General features: G+C 43.3%; 1 protein-coding gene and 1 long non-coding RNA gene across 4 annotated transcripts in view; one reads left to right on the top strand and one right to left on the bottom strand.

Annotated features, from left to right (window-relative positions):
- The first annotated feature begins 1,222 nt into the window (after positions 1-1,222).
- Positions 1,223-7,753, top strand: LOC147655718 (uncharacterized). The gene is made up of 3 exons (XR_015290436.1): positions 1,223-1,255; positions 1,989-2,096; positions 2,247-7,753. It is a non-coding gene; the product is annotated as an uncharacterized LOC147655718 (long non-coding RNA).
- Positions 7,754-8,649: 896 nt separating this feature from the next.
- NEDD9 (neural precursor cell expressed, developmentally down-regulated 9) overlaps positions 8,650-23,548 on the bottom strand; it is a 100,940-nt gene continuing 86,041 nt past the window's right edge. For all 3 annotated transcript variants that reach the window (XM_086901943.1, XM_086901933.1, XM_086901952.1), the window contains 5 exons: positions 15,156-15,257; positions 14,192-14,293; positions 12,527-13,744; positions 12,109-12,198; positions 8,650-11,270 (listed from right to left, as the gene is read on the bottom strand). In XM_086901943.1, the coding sequence (XP_086758069.1) occupies positions 10,779-11,270; positions 12,109-12,198; positions 12,527-13,744; positions 14,192-14,293; positions 15,156-15,257 (2,004 nt within the window). In that variant the 3' untranslated portion in view covers positions 8,650-10,778. The remainder of the gene's footprint in view (positions 11,271-12,108; positions 12,199-12,526; positions 13,745-14,191; positions 14,294-15,155; positions 15,258-23,548) is intronic.

The raw sequence follows: 23,548 nt of genomic DNA on the forward strand, positions 1-23,548 counted from the left end.
TCTCAGTTCATGTTAGGGGAGATGTGCTCATCATCAACACTTTAACCAGGACTGGAGGATGCTTCAAAAGTAATTATGATGGACAGCAGGGTGAGCCTGTCCTAAGGAAAGGAAGGAAGTGCTAGGATGAGAGGATTGTGGTGGGGGTGGTGGGTTCAGTGCATGCTTCCTGCTCAGGAAACTACACAGCAGACTAAGGACACTGTCTCAAGGTACAGGTACATGACAGGAGCAGTGTCTTTTCTAGGACCACCAAGCACTTACTTCAATGGTGGCTACAGCAACACATTTCGTGGGATGCCTCACATGTAGGTAAACACTTGACATTTTAGATAAAGGAAGTCTGCAATCTACTGCCAAAGATATAATAAAGATAAGGTTGTGAACCTGCAGACACCAACTAATGGATACTTCCATGGGCAAATCCCAAGTTCATGGGATAACGAGAGGTTTAGTCAGTGCTGGGTTTCCGAACATCCGATATCCAATGATTGTGAGCACTAGGGAGAGTTGGCCTGCAAATGTATCCTAAGCAGACCCACCTGCCCCTTCAGAAAGAGAATATGGAGCTGTGTGCTCCATGGTCTGAGCCACCTGGGAAGTTCTTCCTCTCTTAAATGTTGTCAGGCTGATAGCTAGAAATGCCCAGAGAATAAAACGAATGGAATACATACACATCCCCTCAACTGAAAAGGTATCCAACACTGAGAGGGAAGAAAACCCTTCCTTTGTTTCACAAGCAGCTGTCATATTCACTGCTATGAACAGTCATTAAGAAGCCAGCACTCAGTGCAGCACATGGGAGGAGATGGCAGCCTTTCCTCCTCGGGATGCCCTGCACATGAGTAGGACCAGCAGAGATCCAAGCTGGGCTCTGCTTTTGGGCTTTGAGCTGCAGCCAGCAGGTATGAGGCTGTCCCACCCTCCTGTAGCTGATTTCATCTGTGTAAGGAAGCTGTGAAGACTTAATGAGTTCCTACTTGCTCAAAAGGTATTATTTGTTCTTCACCTAAAATACATGAGCTAGAGACAAATCAGGCCTGGTGGACTTGCTGCTGTGTGTGTGGAGAGAGAGCTTTAAAAATAGATATCAGCTGGTGATGGAGCCACAGCTGTGGCTTTTGTGTATGTAAGGCTTGCGTCTTCATCATTGAGCCTGTGGACAAGCAGCATTGCTGAGGAACAGAGCTTGCTTAAAAAACCTTCTAGCTGCTTGTCACACAACGTTCTCCTGGGAAACCATGGATGCATTCATGTAGGAAACATTGAATTTCACTTTTCTACTTGATTGGCTCTTTTATAGGATGAGAAACTGAGCAATGATCACAGGCCATGGAGATTTTATGCTCTGTTGCCTTGCCTGGAAGTAGAGGTTGGCATTTTCTGCTGAAGATATTACTTGTGAATAACTTATATGGATCAGATAGGTTGCTTCAAAGATTTTGGTTTGCTGTAGAAGAGATGCTACTCTAGGTTCCTGTTTCTGCCTATTATGGGAATTTCAGCAGAAAAACTTAACTGTAGCAGGGGCCCTCTGATAAGCAGCTGATGAGCTGTAATGGCTCCATATGAAATGTATGAATTATGGGATTTCCCCCCCCTGCTAGAACAGCCTGAGGCAGAATCACTTGCTGGAAAACTGGTCAGCTGCAATGCTCTGGATTGTATGGTAATACCAATATCCTGTGTTGGCCTCCAAGTGGGTGCTTTTGTTTTATCCAGTAATGTGTTGTTTGTTTGTGGGGCTGAAGTAGCTTAGGAGTATCTTGACTCTTCTCTATCTGGTTAACAGCTAATGAGCACAGTGCCTAAATACCTCTTTATTCCTGTGCTGCCACTGCAGGTCACAGCATAGGCAGTGCTTGGCTAATACAAGGCTTTACTTGTGTCAGTAGATACTGCATCAAGAATAAACTCTTTAGAAGGCTGTTTTTTTTTTCCTCTCAAATATTGTGAAAAGGAAAACAAAAATGTGTAATCTCTTTCAGCTGGATCTACATACTAACCATGTAAGGTACTTATTATCTGCAGTTGTGTCCTCCTCATTCCCATATGAGGAGAAAACCAGGCAAAAATGGGATGAGGCATACGTGCTGGTAAGTGGAGAAGCAGTCAGAGTAAGTGCAAAAATACTTACACAGAGCGTTTCTAACTAGAAAAAGAAAGCAAATTCACTTTGTCAGAAAATAATTTTGAAACCAACACTTTAAAACTAAAGGTTGTTCTATCATTTGACTCTCCTTTAGCTTCTCAGTGATTCCACCCTTCCTGTGCCAAAGGCCACTTAACCTGGCATCTGGTGTGTGTTCTTCCTGGAAATGAGTGTCTGACTGCATGTTACACTTTTTCAGCAAGGCAGAGATATATACGGATTGCTTATGGAGGAGAGCTAAACCTCAAACTTCACCTACCAAACAACTCTGTGGTCTTAAGGAAATCTGCCTCATTTTCCTCTTCTCCTGTGTTTCTCTGCTCTAGTACCATGAAGAGCAACCTAACCCAGGAATCCTTCTGGCTGGGAGCTCCTAAGCAAGGAGCTCTGTAGCCACCTGGACTTTGCACTGCTACAAGAGCAGAGCTGGTAAGAAAACTGCTGGAGAGTGGAGGCATGGAGGTGTGAGTTACCTGCATGTCCAGCTTCTCCCCCATCTGGCACAGAGCATGTTTTAGTTGATGGGACTTTAGAGCCAGGGCTGGTTACAAAGCCTGGAACCATCTGGTGGGGGAGGTGGCAGGACTGGGGATACTCAGTTTGGATGTGGGTTGTGACATTTTCTGGCTTAGGCTCCAAGAGTGGCCCGACTTGCTGAGCCCTTAGGACCAGTGCTTTGATGGTACCAGCTTCAGGCTTGGTGGGCTGGGGGGAGTCCATGAGTTTGTACAGTGTTTTAGTGTTCAAGAGCTGTGCATGTGGCCCCACCAAGCTTCAGGAGGTGGGTCTCCAGGTAGTATTCATCATCCTCAAAATCTAGGAGTGTGTAATGTGGTCATTTGCATGTGAGCTGCTTGTCTTGGTTGCCCTTGAAGATGTAAGATGCAATTGATCATTGGAGCCCTTTGAGGATATATCTCATCCTAAAGTAGATTTAATCATATAGATTGGACTCTAATCAGCTTAAAGGGGGATCTGATGATATTTCACATGCAAATGTCTTTAGGTAGGCAGGGAGGATGAATTGCATCTGAGGTGTCCCACACTGAGAGTAGATACAGGCTAATCCAAATTGAGGCATTTCTGAACATCACCACCCCCACGGAGAGAAAAAGAGGGAATGAGGAAGAAGCTTTCTTATTTGTGTGTCTTGGTGTCTTGGGCAGCTCTGCTTCTTGGATGGAACCAGTGGTTCTGTGTAATGCCTGCATTTGAGGTACCTGTGGGTTCCCACCTTCTCAGGAGCAAAGACAGTTCCACCTGCTGCTGTCTCAGGGTGCAATGAGGTGTCCTGTACACTGTAGTTCTACTCTAGCAATGCCCATTTGGTCAGTGTAGCAATTCTCATGAGAGTGATACAGGTTTCCTGCTGGGCAGTTGTGCTTATTCCTTTAGTACATCTGTGAGCAGACAAGTGAAAGCTGTGTCTAGAGCAGCAAGGCCTGAAAACTAACTGCAGGTCAAGCACTGCAGAATGCACATGCTCATCCATCAAAAATTAATTTCTCTTTTTAATGCCTCATGAAGAAAAGGTAAGTTAACTTCTCCCCTTCTGGAATGCAAGTTAATTGCAGGTACCTGTTTCCAGCTCGTCACCTCCTGAGATAAAAGGCTTTTGGGTGGGCTGCTTCTAACATCCTTCATAAAACAAAGCATAGAGTGAAAAAACAGTAAAAGTCTATTTTTTCTTTTTCATGTTCATGGCTACTCACCCTTGTGGCTTTTTCTCTTTGAGCTTGACTGGGATAAAGGAGGACTTGAATCACTGTGCAGGAAAATGCTCTGGGGTCCTCTAACTGCACAAAAAAATGTAAGATTTACTTTGATTCCTTTCTGTAAGAAAATTTAAAGCTGGAGCAGGTTTTTTCTTTTTCTTTTCTTGTCCTCTGCTTTCCTCCAGATTTGTCTGCTTGTCCTTCACTGTAACTTTCATTTTACCATGGTTGAGTCTGCCTTCATATAAATAGCAGATGCTTCTGGGACATTGTTATTGTGCTTTCCTGGTTGGCAATGGTTTGGGCAGCCCTGGCTGCAGTGTTGAGCAAGATACAGCTGGCTAAGTAGGAAGCTGTGAAGGACCTCTTGAATCTGGTTTCCTGCAGCTTCACATCAAGGAAAGGGCCATGATCACTCTTTCTGTAATTAAGGGAAATTACATGTAAGGAGAAAAGTGTCCTCCTGATCTCAGAGGACAACTCCCCCCATGCAGCAGCAGGATTTTGACATCCCTCCCTTGGCTGCCAGGAGCCAATACTCTGTGGGCACGAGCCTGCACAGAACCAGTGAGCTGTGATTTTTGCCTGGCCTTATGGAATGTGTAACCCTCTGGGAGCTCACTGCGGGCAGGGGCGGCAGCTGCTGCTGCTCCTGCTGCAAAGCCGAGGCAGATGAGCTGAGCTTCGTGGATCGCCTGGAGACCTGAGACTTTGTGCTCCCAGCTCCTGGCTTTACCACAGTCAGCCTGGTGCATCGAATTGCTGCAGGTACAGAAGGAGCTATCCTTTCCCTTGGTGTTCAGCAGAGATAAAGAAACCCCTGTCAGGGCGGTGGTGCGGATGCCGGGCCCATTGCAGCTGCAGCAGTGCTTAGGCACTTGTTTCCCAGGCTCTGGGCTTCACCCTCAGCAGGGATTGGGAGCACTCACATGGAGATGGAGAGGCCAGTAGCAACAAGGTGAATTCCTGTGAGGAGCATTGACTTGGTGGACTTTTCCTGTGGGGCCAGATGTTAAACCCAGAGAGGTGCAGAAAGAAGAAAGCAAAGTGCAGCTGGATTGTGGGTTGAGCCAAGCCTGATGCTGTCTGCTGAAAATACAGAACTGCAGCACAAACTGCTGTGAGGAGGTTACTATTGCAAGTTAAACCCCAGGAGAGATGGGAAAGTGATCTGCTCATCCCTGCCTCTCCCTCTGAGCATTGCAGCTTCTGTTCAGCAGCCAACATCTGAGAGACAAGAGTTTATCAGGAGGCACAAAGAGCTTTTGCTTATGGGATGGGCAACTACTGATTTTCTTCTGCTCTCAGGGCTGAAGAGGAGGCCTCTACAGCAGCTGGCAGTGTGCATGCCCAGACTATGCCCTGAAACTTTGATCTGAAACTAATCCTTGTTGGTCCTTTGCTCTGGGAAGCCATCCCTAAGTGGTCCTAGCCACTGACCTGGGAAGTGGGGGGATGAAGAGCACCCTGATCTGAACCCAGCAGCTTCCCAGGAGATCAAATGAATGCCCTGAGGAGGTGTTTCTTCCAAGGCCAGGCAGCTGACTGCCTGTTTCATACCCTGCATAACACACTGGCACTGAAGGCTAAATATTTGAGTTTTGAATAGAGTGATGTACTTGGGTTTCCTAAATGAATCCAACAGCTGGCATGGTCAGGCCTTGCTCATGATGTGAACTCCACTCCAAATTTAGCTCTAATTAAATCAAACTAAAATTGTCTCTAGGCAGTACATCAGAGGAAAAATGAAGTAGTAGAAGTTACTGAGAGTCTGTGCTACCCCTCATGCAACCTCCCAGAAGTCAATCATCATTCCTGTGCTCTGTGAAGTCAACAGGTTTATAAGAGGGCTGGATTAGATATTTTTCCTGCTGCTGTACAATTTATGCAGGTACTCTCAAGCTTGGGCTTCACTGGCCTCTTCAAATCAGAATTTCTGAGAAGGACTTTGCAGCACTAGATGCAACTGTAGCTTTGCTGGGATGTTGAAAAGCCACACAGCTATATCTAGGCTCTTAGACAGAAAAAGCCGCTGTCATAGGTGGAATTTGGGTGCAAGTAACAACAAATAATTATTTTTAAAAAGACCCCAAATCTGCATTATTTAGACAGTCTATCTCTGGGATGGGAAAACCTTCTAGCAGAAAAAGGGCTCCACTGAGTTAAGAAAGATACACATATGCAGCTTTTGGAACAGCCAGTGTAACAGGCTAAGTTGAAATGAATGAACAGGCATATTTTGGAGTAGGGAGGAATGCTTTGAGTTGTCTTCTGTGACTGGCATGACCCTGGCTTTGCCCTGGAAATGTTTCTGTCTAAATGTTGACTAAAGCTGTGGACATCATGAGAGGACAAATGGCAAGGGAAGGTTAAGAACTGCCGTCTTGATCTGGGCATTCGTGGTTGGGTTATTTTTCCCCTTAGACTGAGACTGATGAGAGGGAGGCAGTTTTTTCTCTTGGTTTTGGATGTGGTTGTTTATTCTTCTCTCATCTGCATTACATGTATACAAGGTACAAGGAGCTATGTGCACTAAGAAAGGCACAAACTGGCTAACAAAGATCTTCTTCAAGATCTTTTATATGTCTATTTACCCAATTAACAGATGACAAGTAAATTATTTTTCTTAGTGACTCAATGACCCAACACCTGTGTGCTGCACTGTGGCATCTTCTATCCAATCACCTACTACTACCCAAAAACTTCTAGAAGAAGATAAAAAAGAAGGACGAGAGATAATGCCCTAAATCCTCTATCTTGTCTTCTGTTCTCTAAACTAGTTCAAACTCCAAACTTTAACATTTTCACCCAGTGACTTAAGAAAACTTTCTAATTTACACACTTAAACTTCTAGTTTTTCTATTTAACTTTAACAGTTGTTTTCAGGGTGTTATATGAAATTCAGTGCTTTCTTGGATGTCAGAGCCAAGTATCAGAGATTAGGGCACACTCTCTGTGCCTCTGACTCCAACAAACGACCTTTGGAGAAAATCCCAAGCTTCTAAAGCCTTTAGGTTGAGATTGAGGCATGTTAACACAGAGTAGACAGCCTGGAAGTGGAGGTTCAATGAGGAGAAGCTGAATTTGGATCTGAAAAGCTACAGATGCTTGGCTTGTAGGCAGAGGGAAGATGTCACTGGTGTGACAACACTCTGAAGAGCTGGTGACAGCTGTGGGAGGGGCACTTCTGAAATGCAGCCCAGATGTTCATGTCAGAGGGTGCCAAAAGCTCCAGGGCCTAGAAGTTATGGGGGATGTGAAGATGCTGGGGTGTATTCTGGCATCAGGTGATGGTGAGGGAAGGTGGGTGTCCTTCACCCACATTGACTGTGCTGGAACAGCAGGCAGTGGCTCTGCCAAGGCTGCAGCAGTGCATCGCCGTGGAAAAGGCAGGAGCTGCACAGACCTGGCTTGCAAGGAGTGGCAGAGGTAGCAGCAGGGAGTTGTGCAGTATGAATTATGTCTTGTGTCATATTATGGTGAATTGGTAACTCCTCTAAAACCTGCCCATTTCAAGGATGGCTTTTGCCTGCTTTTTTTCTCCTTTGCTCATCATCCTGGAAGAGGAAGGAAGCATTTTTCTAATAAACACGAAACAGTAGTTCCTTCATGTATGGAGTAAAGAGCCATGTGTGTTCTGCATTTGCCACTAGCGTGAGGCAGACTTCTTCCACACTGGCCATGAGAGTCATTTCACACTGGCCATCAATTTAGTTGCCAAACCACAGCAGTGAAAACTGCATGGGGACATTGTGGCTCGAGGGAGGGGAGCAAAGAGGCTCCAGTTTCTATTCTGAACTATTTTGTTTGTCCTGTCCCTCCTTTGTTGTTAGCTGACCTTTTTAAATTTAGCAGGGGAACAAAATGGAGCACTCTGTGGAAACATCCCTGCATCCCCAGCTGTCCCCTTGCAAGGATGTGGTGAGCCAAACCAAGCACTCTTCTCTCAAGGTTTCATTGCTCTAATGCTTCCTAGCAGAGATATCTTTCATTAGCAGCCAAAATCTGGTGCAAGGACAGCGCCAGCCCTGGGCTTTCTCTCTCCTCTTTGCACCCCTGGGTGCTTGACAGGAGTTTGTGCACTGAGTGCCTTGGCAGCAGTGCAATGTGAAAGTAAGTTTTGGAAAAACTTTGTGATCCTTAGAGCCATAGGATTGTTTCAGATGGAACTCACACCCACATAGTGCTCAACCTGGCATGTAGTAGAAGAGGGATGCTCTTATCACTGGGTGTGGGGAGAAAGGTGCCTGTACTGAGCAAAGTTGCTTTTCCAGCTCCTGTGTGGATAATGGCTTCACCAGTAAGTGCTGGAGAGGGGGAGCAGGCCCAAATGGGTGGAAGGCACAGCTGTGTCCTGCACCCCCACCTGACTGTGGGATTGTGTTGAGAGGAACTGCCCCACTCACGTGAAGGACCACTGTCGGTGCTGGGATGAGGTGGTTCGGGATGCAGCTTATGCAGCAGGAATACACACAAGGAATGGGGCAGGATTGTGGCTCAGTGTATTGTAGGCCCTGACAGTTGTATTTTGGACTCCGTAGCTTGTGTAGCTGAGTTGTAAAAATGCTTCACTTGCTGCTCCTAGACAGGCAGAGAAACTGGCCCTTCCTCTTAAACCCCCAAGTTCTCATTTCACACTGCAAGCACTGACCAGTGAAAAGACAGAAAATGATTTTGGAATTCTCATTTTAGAATGGCTTTGGTTGTATTAGCAAGCAGCAGTATTTCCTTTTAATATGCTTAGAAGACTCTGAACACAAGAAAAAATAAGACCAAGCTGCCTTTTTTATATAAAAAAAGCTAGTAATTTTAATCATTTAAAAATGACTCTCTACAAGATAACAAAATGTAATACAGGGTTGCAATAAAGGTTCTCCTTTGGAAAGCACAAACTATCAACATAATCACTACACTTAAAAACACATTTTCACTTTCTAAGAATATACAGTGAAAAAAAATGGACAAGGAAATCCAAAAGAATCCCAAATAACAATAGTACAAAACAGGTTCACACAGATTGCTTTTTGGCAACTGGTTATAGGTTAAAAAAATCACAACTGCCCTTTCAGGATGTTACACAAGCCTTGGAGCCCATCCTAAGCCAATTGGGGTTGTGCTGGCTTCCACTGAGCTTCTAGGAATGTTCTGCACTCTGGAACATTATGGTAGTGAAGAGCAGTCCTCACTCTAAGACAATGCATTAAGGCTGCAGGGTTTCATACACTGCTGAAATGGTTTTGTTACTTAATACAACAAATCCCATTTCAATAAGGCACACATTTGGCTACAAAATAGGAAAGTCAGGAGTCAAGCAGAAGAGAGAAGTGCCTCTTTTCCAGGTGCTACTGATCTCACCACCATGTAGTTACCAGCGATCCGGCAAACGCTCCGAGCACATTAATGTGGGGCTACCCTGAAGTGGTACAGTAGTGTTTCTGCTTTAAAAATGCCAGAATCACCTGGAATTTTCCTGAGCTACTGCTCACTTTGAAGCACAGGTTTTAGGCTGGGGACCACAGGCAAATGGTGTTCTGTGACTTATTTTTTGGGGGTTCACAGAAGGCAACTGTGACAAATAAGCTGAAGTGGGTTTTGGCGCGACCAGCATACATCACATTTCTAAAGGAGCCTAACAACTCTGCTAAAAATTTTTAAGGGTCTACATTAAAAATTACTAGGTGGGACTGTGTGCACTTACTGATTGGAACAGTCCTATTCACAGGACATCATTTTTGGCAACAGTGTAGTGCAGAAAAGACCAGCACCTATGCAACAGAATTCTGGAAAAAAAGCCCAGTAGTTGAATGGAAGTCAGAATTGCAACAGAAGAAATTAATTCCCAAGAATATGTCCTAGAAAATTAAGTGCTATTTCTTCATTAAATTGTGTATATGCTATCGAGATGTTTAAATATCTGTTCTTTCAAATTAGGCTATTTTCTTTCCAGACAAAATACAATTTGTTTGTTAATCCTTCTGAAACAGATTGGTAATTCAAAACGTTGCTCATCCACAACCTCAAAGATAAGCCCAATGGATCCTGGGATGCCCTCAGGATAACTCTGAATCCATAAACAATAAGGCTTTCAATCCTGACTGTTAAATTAAATTGCCAATGTAAGGAAATAGAAAAGTAAACATGTATGAAATTACATTGCTGGGAATCCTTCCATGGTTTTGAAATCCCATGTTGCACAGTTATTAGAAATATTATTTGGTAAAATATGAATGCCAAAAGATATTAAATATATACAATTCTGCCTTCCTCCTTTGAAGGTCCTGTTTCTTACACGGCCTAAAAATGCTTTTGTCCCAAATGCTGTATGCATTGCTTGACATGTTGCTCATTGCAGCTGTGCATCTATGTTGGTCAGAAAGACCATATTGTTTTACACAACAAAGTAACATCAGGAGGAGCTAAACTTCACAGAATTAACCTATAGAAAGTAATTTCTAAGAAGGGAATGGAGTTCTATGAGAACCATTACACTTGCTTCATGGATTGCTACAAGTAGGTTTCACAACCAAGTCCATGCACCAGCATCAAGATGGAATGAAACAAAAAGAGTGCAGCATCCAGTTAACAAATATGCTGAGGAAACAGGCTGTATATACAAAAGATATGCAACTGTTTACCTGACACGTAATTTTTAAGGTGCTTGATTGATGTTTTAGAGAAGGTAGCAACATATACATATACGCTGTGTATACAAATCTAAATGTGTATAAGAAACATAATACAGAACCAGACAATATTCCCAGATCCCTGATTTAATTAGACTCTCTAATGCATAAGAATGTATTTAAAATATTTAATAAAAAATATCTAAAAAAAGATAGCATTTACATAAAAATAGCTCCAGTTTGTCTGCTCTTCTGCTTTGCCACTCACGGATTGGATTCTGCTGGGTTTCATAAGGATGCCATTTGGACCAGCGAGCGTTTGAACAACTGTGCGTGATGAGAGAGCTCTGTTACTCGGTCCACCATCTTCTGCAGGGACGCTGTGTTGGGGTAACTCAAGGCAGCCGCCTTGGTGGCCAGAACAACGCTCTTGAGCAGTTCACACAGCTGGTTGCTGGAGTTCATCACTCTGTTGCACATGTCCTGAGTCGTCATTTGCCTCGCGAGCGTGTCCCCAATGAACACGAGTTTGTGAGCGCTCAGAATGATGAATTTGCTGTGTGCCACGAAGATCCGGGGGGGCTGAGAGGAGTTGACACAACTGAAAAAGGCATCGATGGCGTTTAGGAGGGAGTTGAAGTGAGTCTCGCACTGGTCGGAGTAGAACAAAAGCAGGCGGCTGTCGTGGGAGGTCTGGAGGGCTTGCGGAGGCTTCCATTTGGAGATGTCGTTCTCTACTGGCTTTGTGATCTCTTGCTCCAGACGTTGGAACTGATTGATCTGAAAGGAAAAAACAAAAGCTCCAATCAGCAAGTATTCTAGTAAGATGTTGTTATGTATTACGATCTCACTTTGTGCCTCAGGACACCCCTGGGTATCCTTGACCTTGTGGTAAGTAAAAAGTAGCAGTATGTTTTCTAGGATCAAGTGCTTTGGTTACTGTAAATCCAAACATGCAGAGTTCAGAAGAGAGAAACATCTAAAATACTTCGTTTGCATTAAGAAAACCCAAAAGCCCAAACTTCTTAATTTAGGCTGTTGCTCATTTGGAGTATTTCATCACTGAAATCACAAGTGAGAGAGATGGATCCAAGGGGCAATGACTCCTACACAATCTTTAAAAAGCTGTCATCTCTGTGGGATTTTGAGATGAAAACCCTTTAAATCTCACCTCCTCACTGCTTGTACGATTTTATGCCATACGATATGGCAACAACACATTTAAGAACTAGTATGAGGGAAAAGTGGCAGCCCTTGATCTTGTGAACCTTTTTTTAGCACTAAAAGTGATGTTCAGCACAATATTTAAGCTGATGGTATTGATGTTCACTGAGGAGCACAGAATGTATTCAGTATGGTCCAGTGATTAAGGCCCTGGATGGCAGGTCAGGAAAGCCAAGTTCTCAAGCTGGCTTTGTGACTGACCTGCTGTGAGACATCACAGACACTTGTTTCTCTTCCATGGTGAACTTCTAGAGTTTTTTAACTCTTTGCTTTTTATAATCTGTATCCTTTGCACACTGCTAAGGGAAAGGTCCCTCCTGCTCTGCTTGATCAGTGCTCCTTATGTGTGAGGAATGCTGCGTTTCAGGGCAATTATACACCTGGAAGAACATACCTGATGGTGCTCTAGCTCCATTTTGCTTTGCTTGATGATATTTTCTTTCTCCAGAAGCTCCTTCTGTTGCCTTTCAAACTCTTCTTTCCCCTGTTTTGCATAACATAAGAGACTGTGTTAAATCAAAACTGCTCCTGAGCTAAATGGCAGCTCACAGGTCAGGAAAGAGGCCACTTTGTACTGGCTTTTTCATGGGTAGTGCACCACCAAGAGTACAGAAAATGAAAGGATAGTGTGGCAGAGCAAAGGGCCATCACTATGAGAAATCCAACAGTTCTATTTGACAGGAGGTAATAACTCTGGTGAAATTGCTCTTGAATATGCTTTGGCATGGCAATTGATTGCTGCTTTCCCACAACAAAAACCACAGACAATTCCTTCATGGCCTCGTGCAGAAGAAGGTGTTGGGTTTACCTACCTGCAAGTGAACGTAATCGTAGTCATCCATCCAGCTCTTTTCTGGGCCGTCACTGGTGGCATTGTAAGGGTGCTGGACTTTACTCAGGAGCGGGGCAAGGGAGCTGCAGTGGTTCTGTGCTTTTTCTCCAGGACGCTGCATCTGAGGACTGTCATACACACAGTCAGGGGTGTTCATTATATTCTCTGGTATGTTTTTGAAATGGGAGCTGCCCAGCGCCTGCTTGAAGAGCAGCTCTGCGTTGACACTGATGGTGGTGGTCAGCTGCTTGGCATCGTCCGGGACCGTCCTTGCCACCATAACGAACCGATCCAGGTCGTCGCACTTGCTCTGCACTCTGTTGACAGCTAGGACATTCAGAGACCAGCTGTAGCTGTTCAAGTCATGACTGGTTTGGGTAAGGATCTGGTAAGAGTCCTCCAGCCTTTGCACCTCCCTCCTCATTTTGTTGAGGAGGCTGAACTCGGACAGGCAGGAAGCATTGGCTGCCGATCCTTTGGCAAACTGGAGGTACTCCAACAGCGACTGCTCTACCTTATCCACAGCAGCGTGGATTTCATTGATGTGTTTCTCCATGTATCCATAGGACCGCCAGTCTGGGGTAATGAAGGCTGTGAGGTGATTGACAGCTGCCTCCACCATCTGCTGGAGGCGATAAAGCCTCTCTATAGCAGTGTCTGGATCAAGGATTAGTCTTTTGTCCTGAGCAGTTGATGCTGAATGAGAAGAGTCTTTTGATGTTGTTGATGATGTGGACATGTTACTCCTCGTGCTTCCTGTGCTGGAGAAAGACAACCTATTCATCCCATCAGTCACGTCCTGTAAGCCTTTATTGTCTTGGAGGACTGGTGGTGGCACATCATAGACACCTTCTCTTCCTTCTGCCATGGGACTTTCACCCGTCAGCTGTCCTGGGAATGCAGTTCCCCTCGGGGTATCATATACATCTTTTTCAGGCGCAATTTGCTGTCCAAAAAAATGGTTTTGATGGTTCGTAGGGATGTCATAAACACTCTGTGCCTGCAGCGTTCCACCTGGCAATAATAGGTTCTCAGGAGAAAATCGATTAAGTTCTTTTCCAGTTGCTTTGGTGATGGGAGGAGGAATATCATATACTCCTTCAGGTCTCACATTGTGGCCCACTGGAGATGAAAAATTCTGCAAGTTTTCCCTCAGGGCTGTATCATCTTGGCATGCCGATGGGGGTGCCGCATAGACCTGAATCACAGAAAACAAAACATGAACAAAACATGAAAACATATTCTTTGACTAGAATAGTGAAATATTTACCATCTTTCATTTGAGATGGAAGATCTACTATTGACTTTCCAAGACTCAGCTACTCATCTTAAGTTTGACTGAGAGTCAGTTTCAGTATCTCACTTTTTATCACTCATCTCAATGCAAATTCCCAAAAGCAACAAAATCCAAAAAGGCATCATGCTGCCACAAAGATAATGTACGTTTAATTATCAATTTATAGTTCATAACCTTAATTTTGATGCAGTGCTTCAATTCACCAGTCTTAACAGTGTAAAAACCTAAGAAAGTTTTTCAAGTACTGAATCTTCTTTTCCTTCAAGATAGTACATGAACCCTTGTTAGAACATGTCTTTGGCCAGACACAGAAAATACAGGATCTTGTGGAAACAGAGTAAAGCTTACCCCTTTGGCAGGTGGCATTTCATACACTCCTAAAGCTTTTGCTTCTCCCATGGGAACTGGAAGTGCAGGCCCCTTAACCGATGTGGGGGGAATGTCATATATCTGAAGAAAGAATAAATTGATTACAGAAACAAGTCACCTCAGGGAAAGCTCTGCTATTAGATGAGTTTTCATAGTTTCTGTGTTTCCTCTCAGAAGGTTTGAACATGACCAGAGCTCTTCAGGTTTTTTTTTCAAATGGGAGAACATTTTGGATTTGCCTAGAATTTTGGACAGTTAGGAGGAAATGGACTTTTCTAGGTCTCCTCTGGGCAATGATGTGGACAGGAGGCTGGAGAGATGAAATCATGGCTGACTTCCCTCCTGAGAGGTAACTCAGGTCAGTCTATTACAGACACCTCTTGGGGTGAAGAGGGGAGCATATGTGACCATAACTGATCACACCCTTTCATCCAGGATGGTTGAGCTCCAGGTCCTGCCAGCATCCACTCTACAAGTCTGTGGTCCTAGGGACTGACTGCTAAGGGTCCTCCCCAGAACAAATACATATTCCAAGCTCAGTGACATGGTGCAGTCAATAGGTGGTGAAAACAACTCCCTGCATAGCAGCTGTTCATCTAGGCAATAATTTTACCCTTACTGAGTGAATTACTGTCAACCATGCAACAACAAAGTACAGGGGGGAAAAAATGTTCCCAGGCAGCAAGATTATTCTGTTTAGATATACTCTTTGATCAAAACAGAGAGAACAAATGGGACTTTTGCGTTTGGTGTGCTGCCAAATCTTAGTCAACATCAAATAAAACTTTGAAATATGTCTGTGATCTGTGAATAAGCCACGGCATCTAATTAAAACATATTTTCCCTCTGAAATGAGAGAACTTGCCTTGCTCATAAAAGTCTGGTAGAAATTCATCACCTTTTGTGCTCTGTTAGCCCTGTTGGCACTTTTATTGGTACCTACCCCTTGGAGAGGGCGAACGGGGGGGATATCATAGGCATCCTTCTGGTGTTTGGAAGGGAATTCATAAACATAACCTTGTCCTGACCTGACTGGTGTTATTACCTGTGGGTAAAGGAAAAAGAGGAAATGTTAAGTCTCTGAGGATCTTGGCATGTTCCCTCTGTAACTGCACAAGGTATAAACAATCCAGTCCTGTTAACATTCATGCTTCATTGGCAATGTTAGTAACACCAGTCTGCATACCCTTCTGAAAGCTGAACACCCTAAAATCAGTGTTAGTAGCTACAAATACACCATTTTTTCCTTACTGGACCAGCCCTGACATGACTGTTTGCTAGTGCTCTACACTGTCTTCTGTTTGTCCAGCACAGATTCTGTGCAAGTCTGAGAGCTCAGTCCTTTCTTCCCATTGACCTCCCATTAGCACAGACCACACAAGGCGATGGCTGCACCACCCACTTGCCAAGATCAGGGCTGTGTACACTGGTCCTACTGGGTATGAGTGTCCCCACTCATTGTCAAAGGCTGAAAATACTATGTTTAGGCTCTTGGAGTCTATGCCTTTGCTTGTAGAGGTATTTCCCACCACCTCCAGCAGGACTCTGTGTGTTATTGTATTCCACAGCACAACATCCTGGAGAACTGAGTGTGAATTGTGGCTTTGAAAACTCTTTACATAGGAACACCATGCTTAAACCTTTCAAAGCAGGACACTCAATTTTACTGTCTCTGCTTGGTTTTTCCATGTTAGTGGCTAAGAGATGGGAAATGTCAAGCCTTTCTTGAAGTATATAACGCAATAACAGCCTCTGAAAAACAAGAAAGCTTAGAATTTACATTTTTTGACATTTTGTAAACCATTAACTGCCATAATGACTACAAATAAAATCTGGTGAAAAAATAAATGCCTTAAGTCTTGGACAGCAGAATTTCAGTACAGTGTGGTATAAAAGAAATGTTACCTAACCCCAAAAGAGAACTGGGTTTGTAGTGGAAATGCTGACATCTTAACCTCTGTTGGTGCTATTTAGCTCTAAGGAAAAAATATAAATACAGTAACCCAAAGGCACAAAATGGCAAATTACATAGGCTCGTATAAGATGTGGCTTTGTACTCAGCTAGGGAAAATTTTATACCAGAGCTACCTAACTCTCCTTAGAAATGTATGCAAGACATACCAACAGCATTTCTACCTGAATGCTCAATAAGGATCCTGTGGCAGTTTTTGCTGTAAGGAATCCTTGCATCCTGGCCAGATTTCACAGTAAGTTTTTCTTGACTGAGGCCTCCAGGGGAAGTCCCTCATGCCAACCCCCTACCTCTTCTCTGCTGCGTTAACAACACAGGCTTTCCTTCTTTTCACTTGCCGCCCGGATTTGGCTGTGTAGCCTGTCCCTGTACCTTGAAGCAATGACTGGATCCCACCTCAGGTGGGTGCCTTGCCAGCACAAGTACAGGTCTGATCCAGTGAGCAGCCCAAGGCAGCAGCAGCCCCTGTCCTGACTGCGTGGGCCTTGGGGAGAGGAGGAACAATCACACCTGCCAGGCAGGGGAAGACCACGGTGTTTGCCAGTGCTTTTCCTTGAACTAGCATCAGAAGACAGCAACTGGAAGTGATAAGACTCCAGAGTGCTGCGTGTGAGAGATCTCCTGCTCAACTGGGCCTGTGGCTAATAGGGCTTACAAACACAGGAGGCTTTTTTAAAAATAATCTAAAAAAATTACATTTATGGCAAGCTATTCCTGTCCCACAGAGTTACCTACTGCACTGTAAAAGGTATCTATGGGGAAAACTTTTAAGGAAGTTCTTTCTGAGGTTGCTAGAAGCTTCCCATAATGGTTTACTCCAGACAGTATTCCCTCCCAGGACACTCTCATGTAATACTGGGATTACTCTGTTTGCCAGAGAAAATTCTAACTTGTATCAACATCACTTCTTCATGCTTTTTCTCCCAGTGAGGGCTAGTGATCAGACTAGAATAGTTTGCCATATATATTTTGCCTTCTTTTTTTCCCCCCAGCTGTGTACTGCCAGTCAAATACTTTCTACCCAAGTCAGGAACAGAAGGATTTGGTTTTAAGCCATGTTTACTCAGAGGTTCCTTCCAAGGGCTCCAAAATTACAACCATGGAATTGCTTCAATGAGTCATTTGGTGTGTTAAAGTGATCCTCTGGGAGAACTGACAATGTACAGTAAAAACAAAGGGCTGTTTCCTGGGTAGCCCATCTCCACCAGCCCTTCTGCTGCTGTGAACACTGTGGTGGCATTAGGCTGTTTGCTAATATGCTGGGAAACTGCTTGACCATCTCAGAGAAAAGAAACAAGAGAGTGTTCATGGCAGGCAGCCAGAGACCCCACGCAGCGCTGGAAACAGGAGGAATGGTGCACTGCTGCAGTTTGGCTCTGCTTCACCTGCTGCTTGTTGCCTAGATGGACAATGCAGGACTCAGGATGTGTCAGGCTCCAAAATGACAGATACTGGCTGCCCAGTGTGAAATTTTTATATCTACCTGCTCAGCTTTGTTCTACACCAGAAACTGAACCAGGATAAAAGGAGGCTCAGGGGAGACCTTATCGCTCTCTACAGCTCCCCAAAAGGTGGTTGTAGCCAGGTGGGGATTGATCTCTTCTCCCAGGCAATGACTGACAGAACAAGAGGACACAGTCTTAACCTGTGCCAGAGGAAGTTTAGGTTGGACATTAGAAAAAAATGCTTCACTGAAAGAGTGATTGGGCACTGGAATCATCTGCCCGGGGAGGTGATGGAGTCACTGCCCCTGGAATTTTTTTGAAAAAGACTGGATGTGGCACTCAGTGCCATGGTTTAACTGATGGGGAGGTGTTAGGCCACAGGTTGGACTTAATGATCTCAAAAGTCTATTCCAACCTAGCTCATTCTGTGATTCTGTGATAAAAGACACCACCACTCTCTTCTTGTTCAGAGAATTGATCTCCATGAACAAACTCACAGACCTCTAATATAAAAAAGGGAGTTGATCCAAGCAGCAAAGGTAATAAGGTGTAGAATCACAGAAGGCTGGAAAAGACCTTCAGTATCACTGAGTTCAACCAAAAACCCAACAATGCCAAGTCAACCTCTAACCCACGTCCCTAAGCACACACAGGTAAAACCATTTGTTCTTCTTACAGGTAAACATGGTATTTTGCTTTTGTAAAAAGAAGCCCTGGTCACAAAACAGATGATATCCTTGCACCACGGAGCCTGGAACATGGATGGAAGAAGCTTGCTCACACCCAGTACTTGCAGAGAAATTCTCCCTCGCTCTGCTTACAGGAGTTTCATGCAGCTGCAGTTACTCTTGTACCTCATCTTTCGAGGCCTTTCCCACTTTTCAAAAAATCCTGACATACCAGAAGCCACATGAAAGATTTACTGTACAAGGCAGCCGGTTTTATTTACTGTGCTATGATATAATCCAAAAAAGCTACACTAAAGCTAGATGGACCACATGAAGGAAACCAATTTCACTCAGCACTCCAGGACTTTTTACATCATCCAGACACTTCTGCTCTTTCCCAAACCTGAAGCAGTGGTCAAGCAGGATCACTCCTTTATTTGGCTGAAACAAAAACATGTTCTGGGTGTGTCTAGCTGTTGTCAAAGAAAGTGAGAGGTAAAAGCATAAAATGCTTGATTCTGGGTATTCATGAGTAAAGTCTGCTTGCAAGTGCAACCATGGACAGAAGAAATGAGCTGTCTGCAGGGTTGTGTTCAGCAGTGCACCCTACTTTTGGTGGCACTTATTTTCCAAATAAAAATGTATCAGATGCTTTTATGTCTGCTCCTCTTTAGGCTTTTGAAAAAGTTATAGGAAAGGCAGAAAATATGACTTTATGAAACCCAGCAACAACCAGGGTTTGCTGGTAACATGAAAGACAGCTTTTTTCCTCCCAGTGACTTGGGTATATTTTCCTGTGTAGAGGATTATTATCCAGTAACAACATGTCATGAGCAATTTCACAGCAAAATCTCCTGCAGATGATAATTGCACTGAGTACAAGAATGTTTCCTGTTGTACCTCAACTCCTCTTTCCTTCCAATGCTTTTCATTAAGCTAAACATGCTTATTCCTGGTCAATTCAGAACAGAAGCAGCTCATCACCAAAGCTTATCTTGAGTAAACATTTTCTAACAGTAATTAAAAGAATGCCCACACTACTTGACAAAGATAAAATGTGGGGCATTTGTTCTTAACTTCCATGACCTCACATGGGACATCAGGACACGGGCTTGCACTGCTTCTTCTGTATGAGGAAGAGAGGGGTAGCTGAGCAGGTGAAATATGAAAGATACCAAACCCAGTCAGAAGTAACTCTTGATTTGGGATATTTACCCATAGCCCTTCCAATGCATTGTTGAGCAATTTCTTATGGTTTTATTTTTGATGGTACATGTGTACTTCTGAAGATGAATTCAGAAGGAAGGAGATGACTGCAGAGGGAAAGTTCCACATTACCCACTTTAGAACAGGGATAGCAGCCCCATCTGGCACTCACAAATTTATTTTCTAACAATTGTCATTGCACTTCATACCTCACAAGGATTATTTTTCCTTTTACCTCTTCTGTTTTAAGAATGCCTGTGGTCATCCAAGTATAAAAAAATAATCCTGCATTACAAACCAGCAATTTTCCTTGTTTACGTCTTAAAGGAAACAGATGGTGTTCCCACAAACTATCTAGCCCAACATTCTCAAAACACTGTTAACCACTTAATCCGTGCAGAGCAACTAAGGGACCAGCTTTGGCTCTGGTGAGACATGTAATGAGCCTTCAAACTTTCAGTAATACAAAACAAAGACAAGTGAGGAGAAAGTTTGTTCTGTTCTTGCTGAAGACCATGCTCTTCCAAAAGCAATTACTTGGGCCTTTTCCATGCCAATGGCATGTCTCTAACCAAGAAAAAAAAGCTGAATGTGCATGTACTTTACAAAATATCCAGTCCTGTGTTTCATTAAATCCCACTCTGCTAAATATAGGGAGGGAAAAACCAACATTCTATTTCTTCCAGGATTAAAATGTATGTAAGGCTGCAACAGAGAACATTCCTAACTACGGCAACAAGTCCATTCTCGTGCTTACAGCAGATACATAACACAGTAGTTTACATTGTTTCACAAGGACAAAGAGCAAATAAACTTACTGAAGCAAACAACATTACTTTGAATTTATAGCAGTACCGTGGCAGGCAGAATTTAGCCTGTTCTCAAGGACTGCAATTCCTGATATGCAGAATGATGGGAAACAAGTGAGTTTTACAGGTTACAGAACTGATCAGAGGTATGTTGTACCTCTGCAACACCTTGCCCCACCCAAACCACAGGCAGAGGGGAGCTAAAAAGGGCTGCTTGGTATTTCCCAGTATACCCTCTCAACCCCAAGAAGCCACTGATGATTGCTGACTGCTTTTTAAATAGATTTAAAGTAGTACTTCTTGAAGGTGGGAAAGAAGGGGGCATATATTTTAAATCTGAACACAGAGCTGTATTAAAACACATTTCACCCCACGGGCAGGGCTCAGCTGCTGATGAGCTACTGGCATCCACTGCTTACCCTTTCCCCCTTGGGAAGAGTTCTGCCCTGGAGGAGGCTGAGTGGTGGTGCATGAAAAGGGGCTGGCATAAAGCCTGGGTGTGGGAAAAGGGAATCAAAGTGTAAAGAAATAATAATAATAATAATAATAATAATAATAATAATAATAATAATAATGAAAAAATAAAAAATAAGAGAGAGATAAGTAATGTCTGGTTTCTGTTGTAAATGATTTCTGTAAATTTAATATGACGCTCTAATTGTTGAAATTCTGCTGCTGAGCCCCTTAAGTGGATATATAATAGCCACCTGGGCTCTCTTACGCTTGTAACAAGTATAAAATAGACAAAGAGAATATAGGGAAATATCAGAGAGAATTAAGGGGGGAAAAAATTCCCCATTCTCTTTAGACTTTTGCAAGGCAGTGGCAGGAGCCATTGAATGATGTCAGACCAGGCAGTGAACCACCTCTTTCTTGGCCCTTCTTTCTGGTCTGCTGCATGTACTTAGTAAGCCATGTGTGTCTTTTTAAACGTTTTGAAGTTTTTTTCCCCTTGGGAAGGTTCAGTGGCTAAGCTGAACTGCAGGAAGGTTAGGTTGATAAACAGAGTCTCTAAGGTGATTTGGGTATTTGAAAGAACCTGGCTAGCTGGTTAAAACTCTTGTCATTTTTACAAAAAGCACGTAGTGTTTTCACTCACGTCTTCTGCAAACTGCATCAGGATTTCCAGATAATAAATCTCCTGACAGTAATACCTACTGTATCACTTTCTGTTGCCTGCTCTGAAAAAAAACAAGCAGTCATGTCTTTACTTACTTTATTTGCTGTATACAATAACATACAGTGTATTTCCCTGCTGCCAATGAGTAAAGGTTGGAGTTTCACAAGGGCTAAGGATGCTCTTATCACTGTTTGGGTCTGTAAGTTGCTATAGGTCTTAAGATTATGAACTTATAACACTTTATTTTAGTCCAAATAATGTATGAACATTGGGCCACTATAAAATGTTCTGGTGTAGTATGTTTTGCCAAGACTGAGCTGTTGGAGAGCTTTGGTCAAGTCTCACAAGCTGGAAGAGAGGGGCCAAGTCTGTAGAGGCATTTCTGCTGATGCACTGGACTTGTAGCTCAGCTAGGAGTAGTTTCTAGTGCTAAGGCCCAAATGTCTCTGCCAGGCAAGAGGAAATTGGCAGAAATGACTGTACTGATTTTCTGGGCTGAGCAAGTCATCAGCTGCAGCTCGTGGCAGAAAGAAATGCGGCACCAAGGCACATTGCGACACCTCTGCTTGTCTTTGAGTGGGTGTTCACCACTGAGATTTCTTAGAATATTCAGATGTGTGAAGATAAGGACATGTGACAAATACTACCCTGATACAGAACTGATTTCTTTCTTCTTCAAGAAAACCTGCTTATTTTCTCCTACAAGACCTACACCTATGAAGATTCTTCTGTAAATGCTTTCAAAAGCTAAGCAGGTGCAGATGGCACTTATTCATGCTGTGTTAAATTAAAAATGCTTAATTCTGCAGGCTCAGGCATTTAAACAGAAACTTTTAAATGTGCCTCTGAAGTGCCTCACCAGTGGATGCTCAGTCTTAAAAAACGCCCCTGTGGTACTGTCATGTAAACAACGGCATGCAATGAAAATGGGTGTTACAATTTTGAGGTTGCATTATTTCAACAAGACTTATACAAGCCTTGGGTTGTGAGTCTTGAAGATGTAGAGCACAAGCTGTGAAACAAATTTAAGATAAAAAATGTGACATCACAAGCTGGCCTAGATTCAAACCCTCACTGCTGGTGAAAAGGGTATAACCAACTGCTTTGCAACTAGCCCCATACTGACTTTTTAACTTCTGGTGTGACCTTTTCCATTAATCAGTACACAGAAGCAGGGTCATTACACTGTTTTTAAGTTTAATTTTTTTTTTCCTAAATCTGAAATGCAGGTTTATAATCTTTCTAAACAATTAACAAAAAAAACAAAAACAAAAAAACCCCAAAACTGTGGAGTTACATAAATGTCCTAAGCTTTAATAGTATAATATGACAGAGCTGTATGAAGTTGGTGGAATAGTGCTGAACTTGCATTAGCTGTAGCTTTAGATGATAGTGTTGCATTTTTTCTCACTGATGTTCATGATTGCAAATTAAATGCAGATAAAAAGATCTGTATCTCCAGATCTTACCCAATGAGCTGTACAAAGCACAAAGTAAAAAAGGTCAACATTTTTGACACTGGCAAGATTTGACAGGGTTTTTGCTTTTTTTTCCTTTATTTTATGATGTTTTCGTGACATGATCCTGCTCTCTCTCACATCAGCTCTAAGGCTTGCTGCCAGTTGTGTTATGAGCAACATTTCTGCTTGCTTCAGTGGAACAGCTTGGTGCTGGCTGGCCTTGAACTGAAAGGCTGACTGGGAAGGGGTATTTCCAAGATTCTGGTAAGAGTCATTCTTGCTTACAAAATGCAATTAAAGACAGTCAAACCAAAACTTCTGAGAATGTCCCATTTTTTGGGAGGAGAGGAAGAGAACAAGAGAGATAAGCAAATCATACCATTACTATTAAACTGTCAGCATTTTTAAGAGGAGTGAAGAGGATAGTTGTCCAACATCCTTGATAAGAGTTTTAACAGTGTCATGTCATCTTATGACAATTACTCGTATTTCGGCAGAGACATCATTAATTTTGCATGCATTGGCCAAGAGAGCTAAAAAGCTAATGTGTTAGAGGACTGGTGATAGAACAGGCATGAACTCTGAAATAATGTCTGTGGATGGGTCTTACAGAGAAAGAATCCCCCCCAATTATTGTGTGATAAGTTTTAGTGGAG

The sequence above is a fragment of the Cyanistes caeruleus genome, chromosome 1, assembly GCF_971803275.1.
Source record: "Cyanistes caeruleus chromosome 1, bCyaCae1.hap1.1, whole genome shotgun sequence".
NCBI classification, from domain to species: Eukaryota; Metazoa; Chordata; class Aves; order Passeriformes; family Paridae; genus Cyanistes; species Cyanistes caeruleus.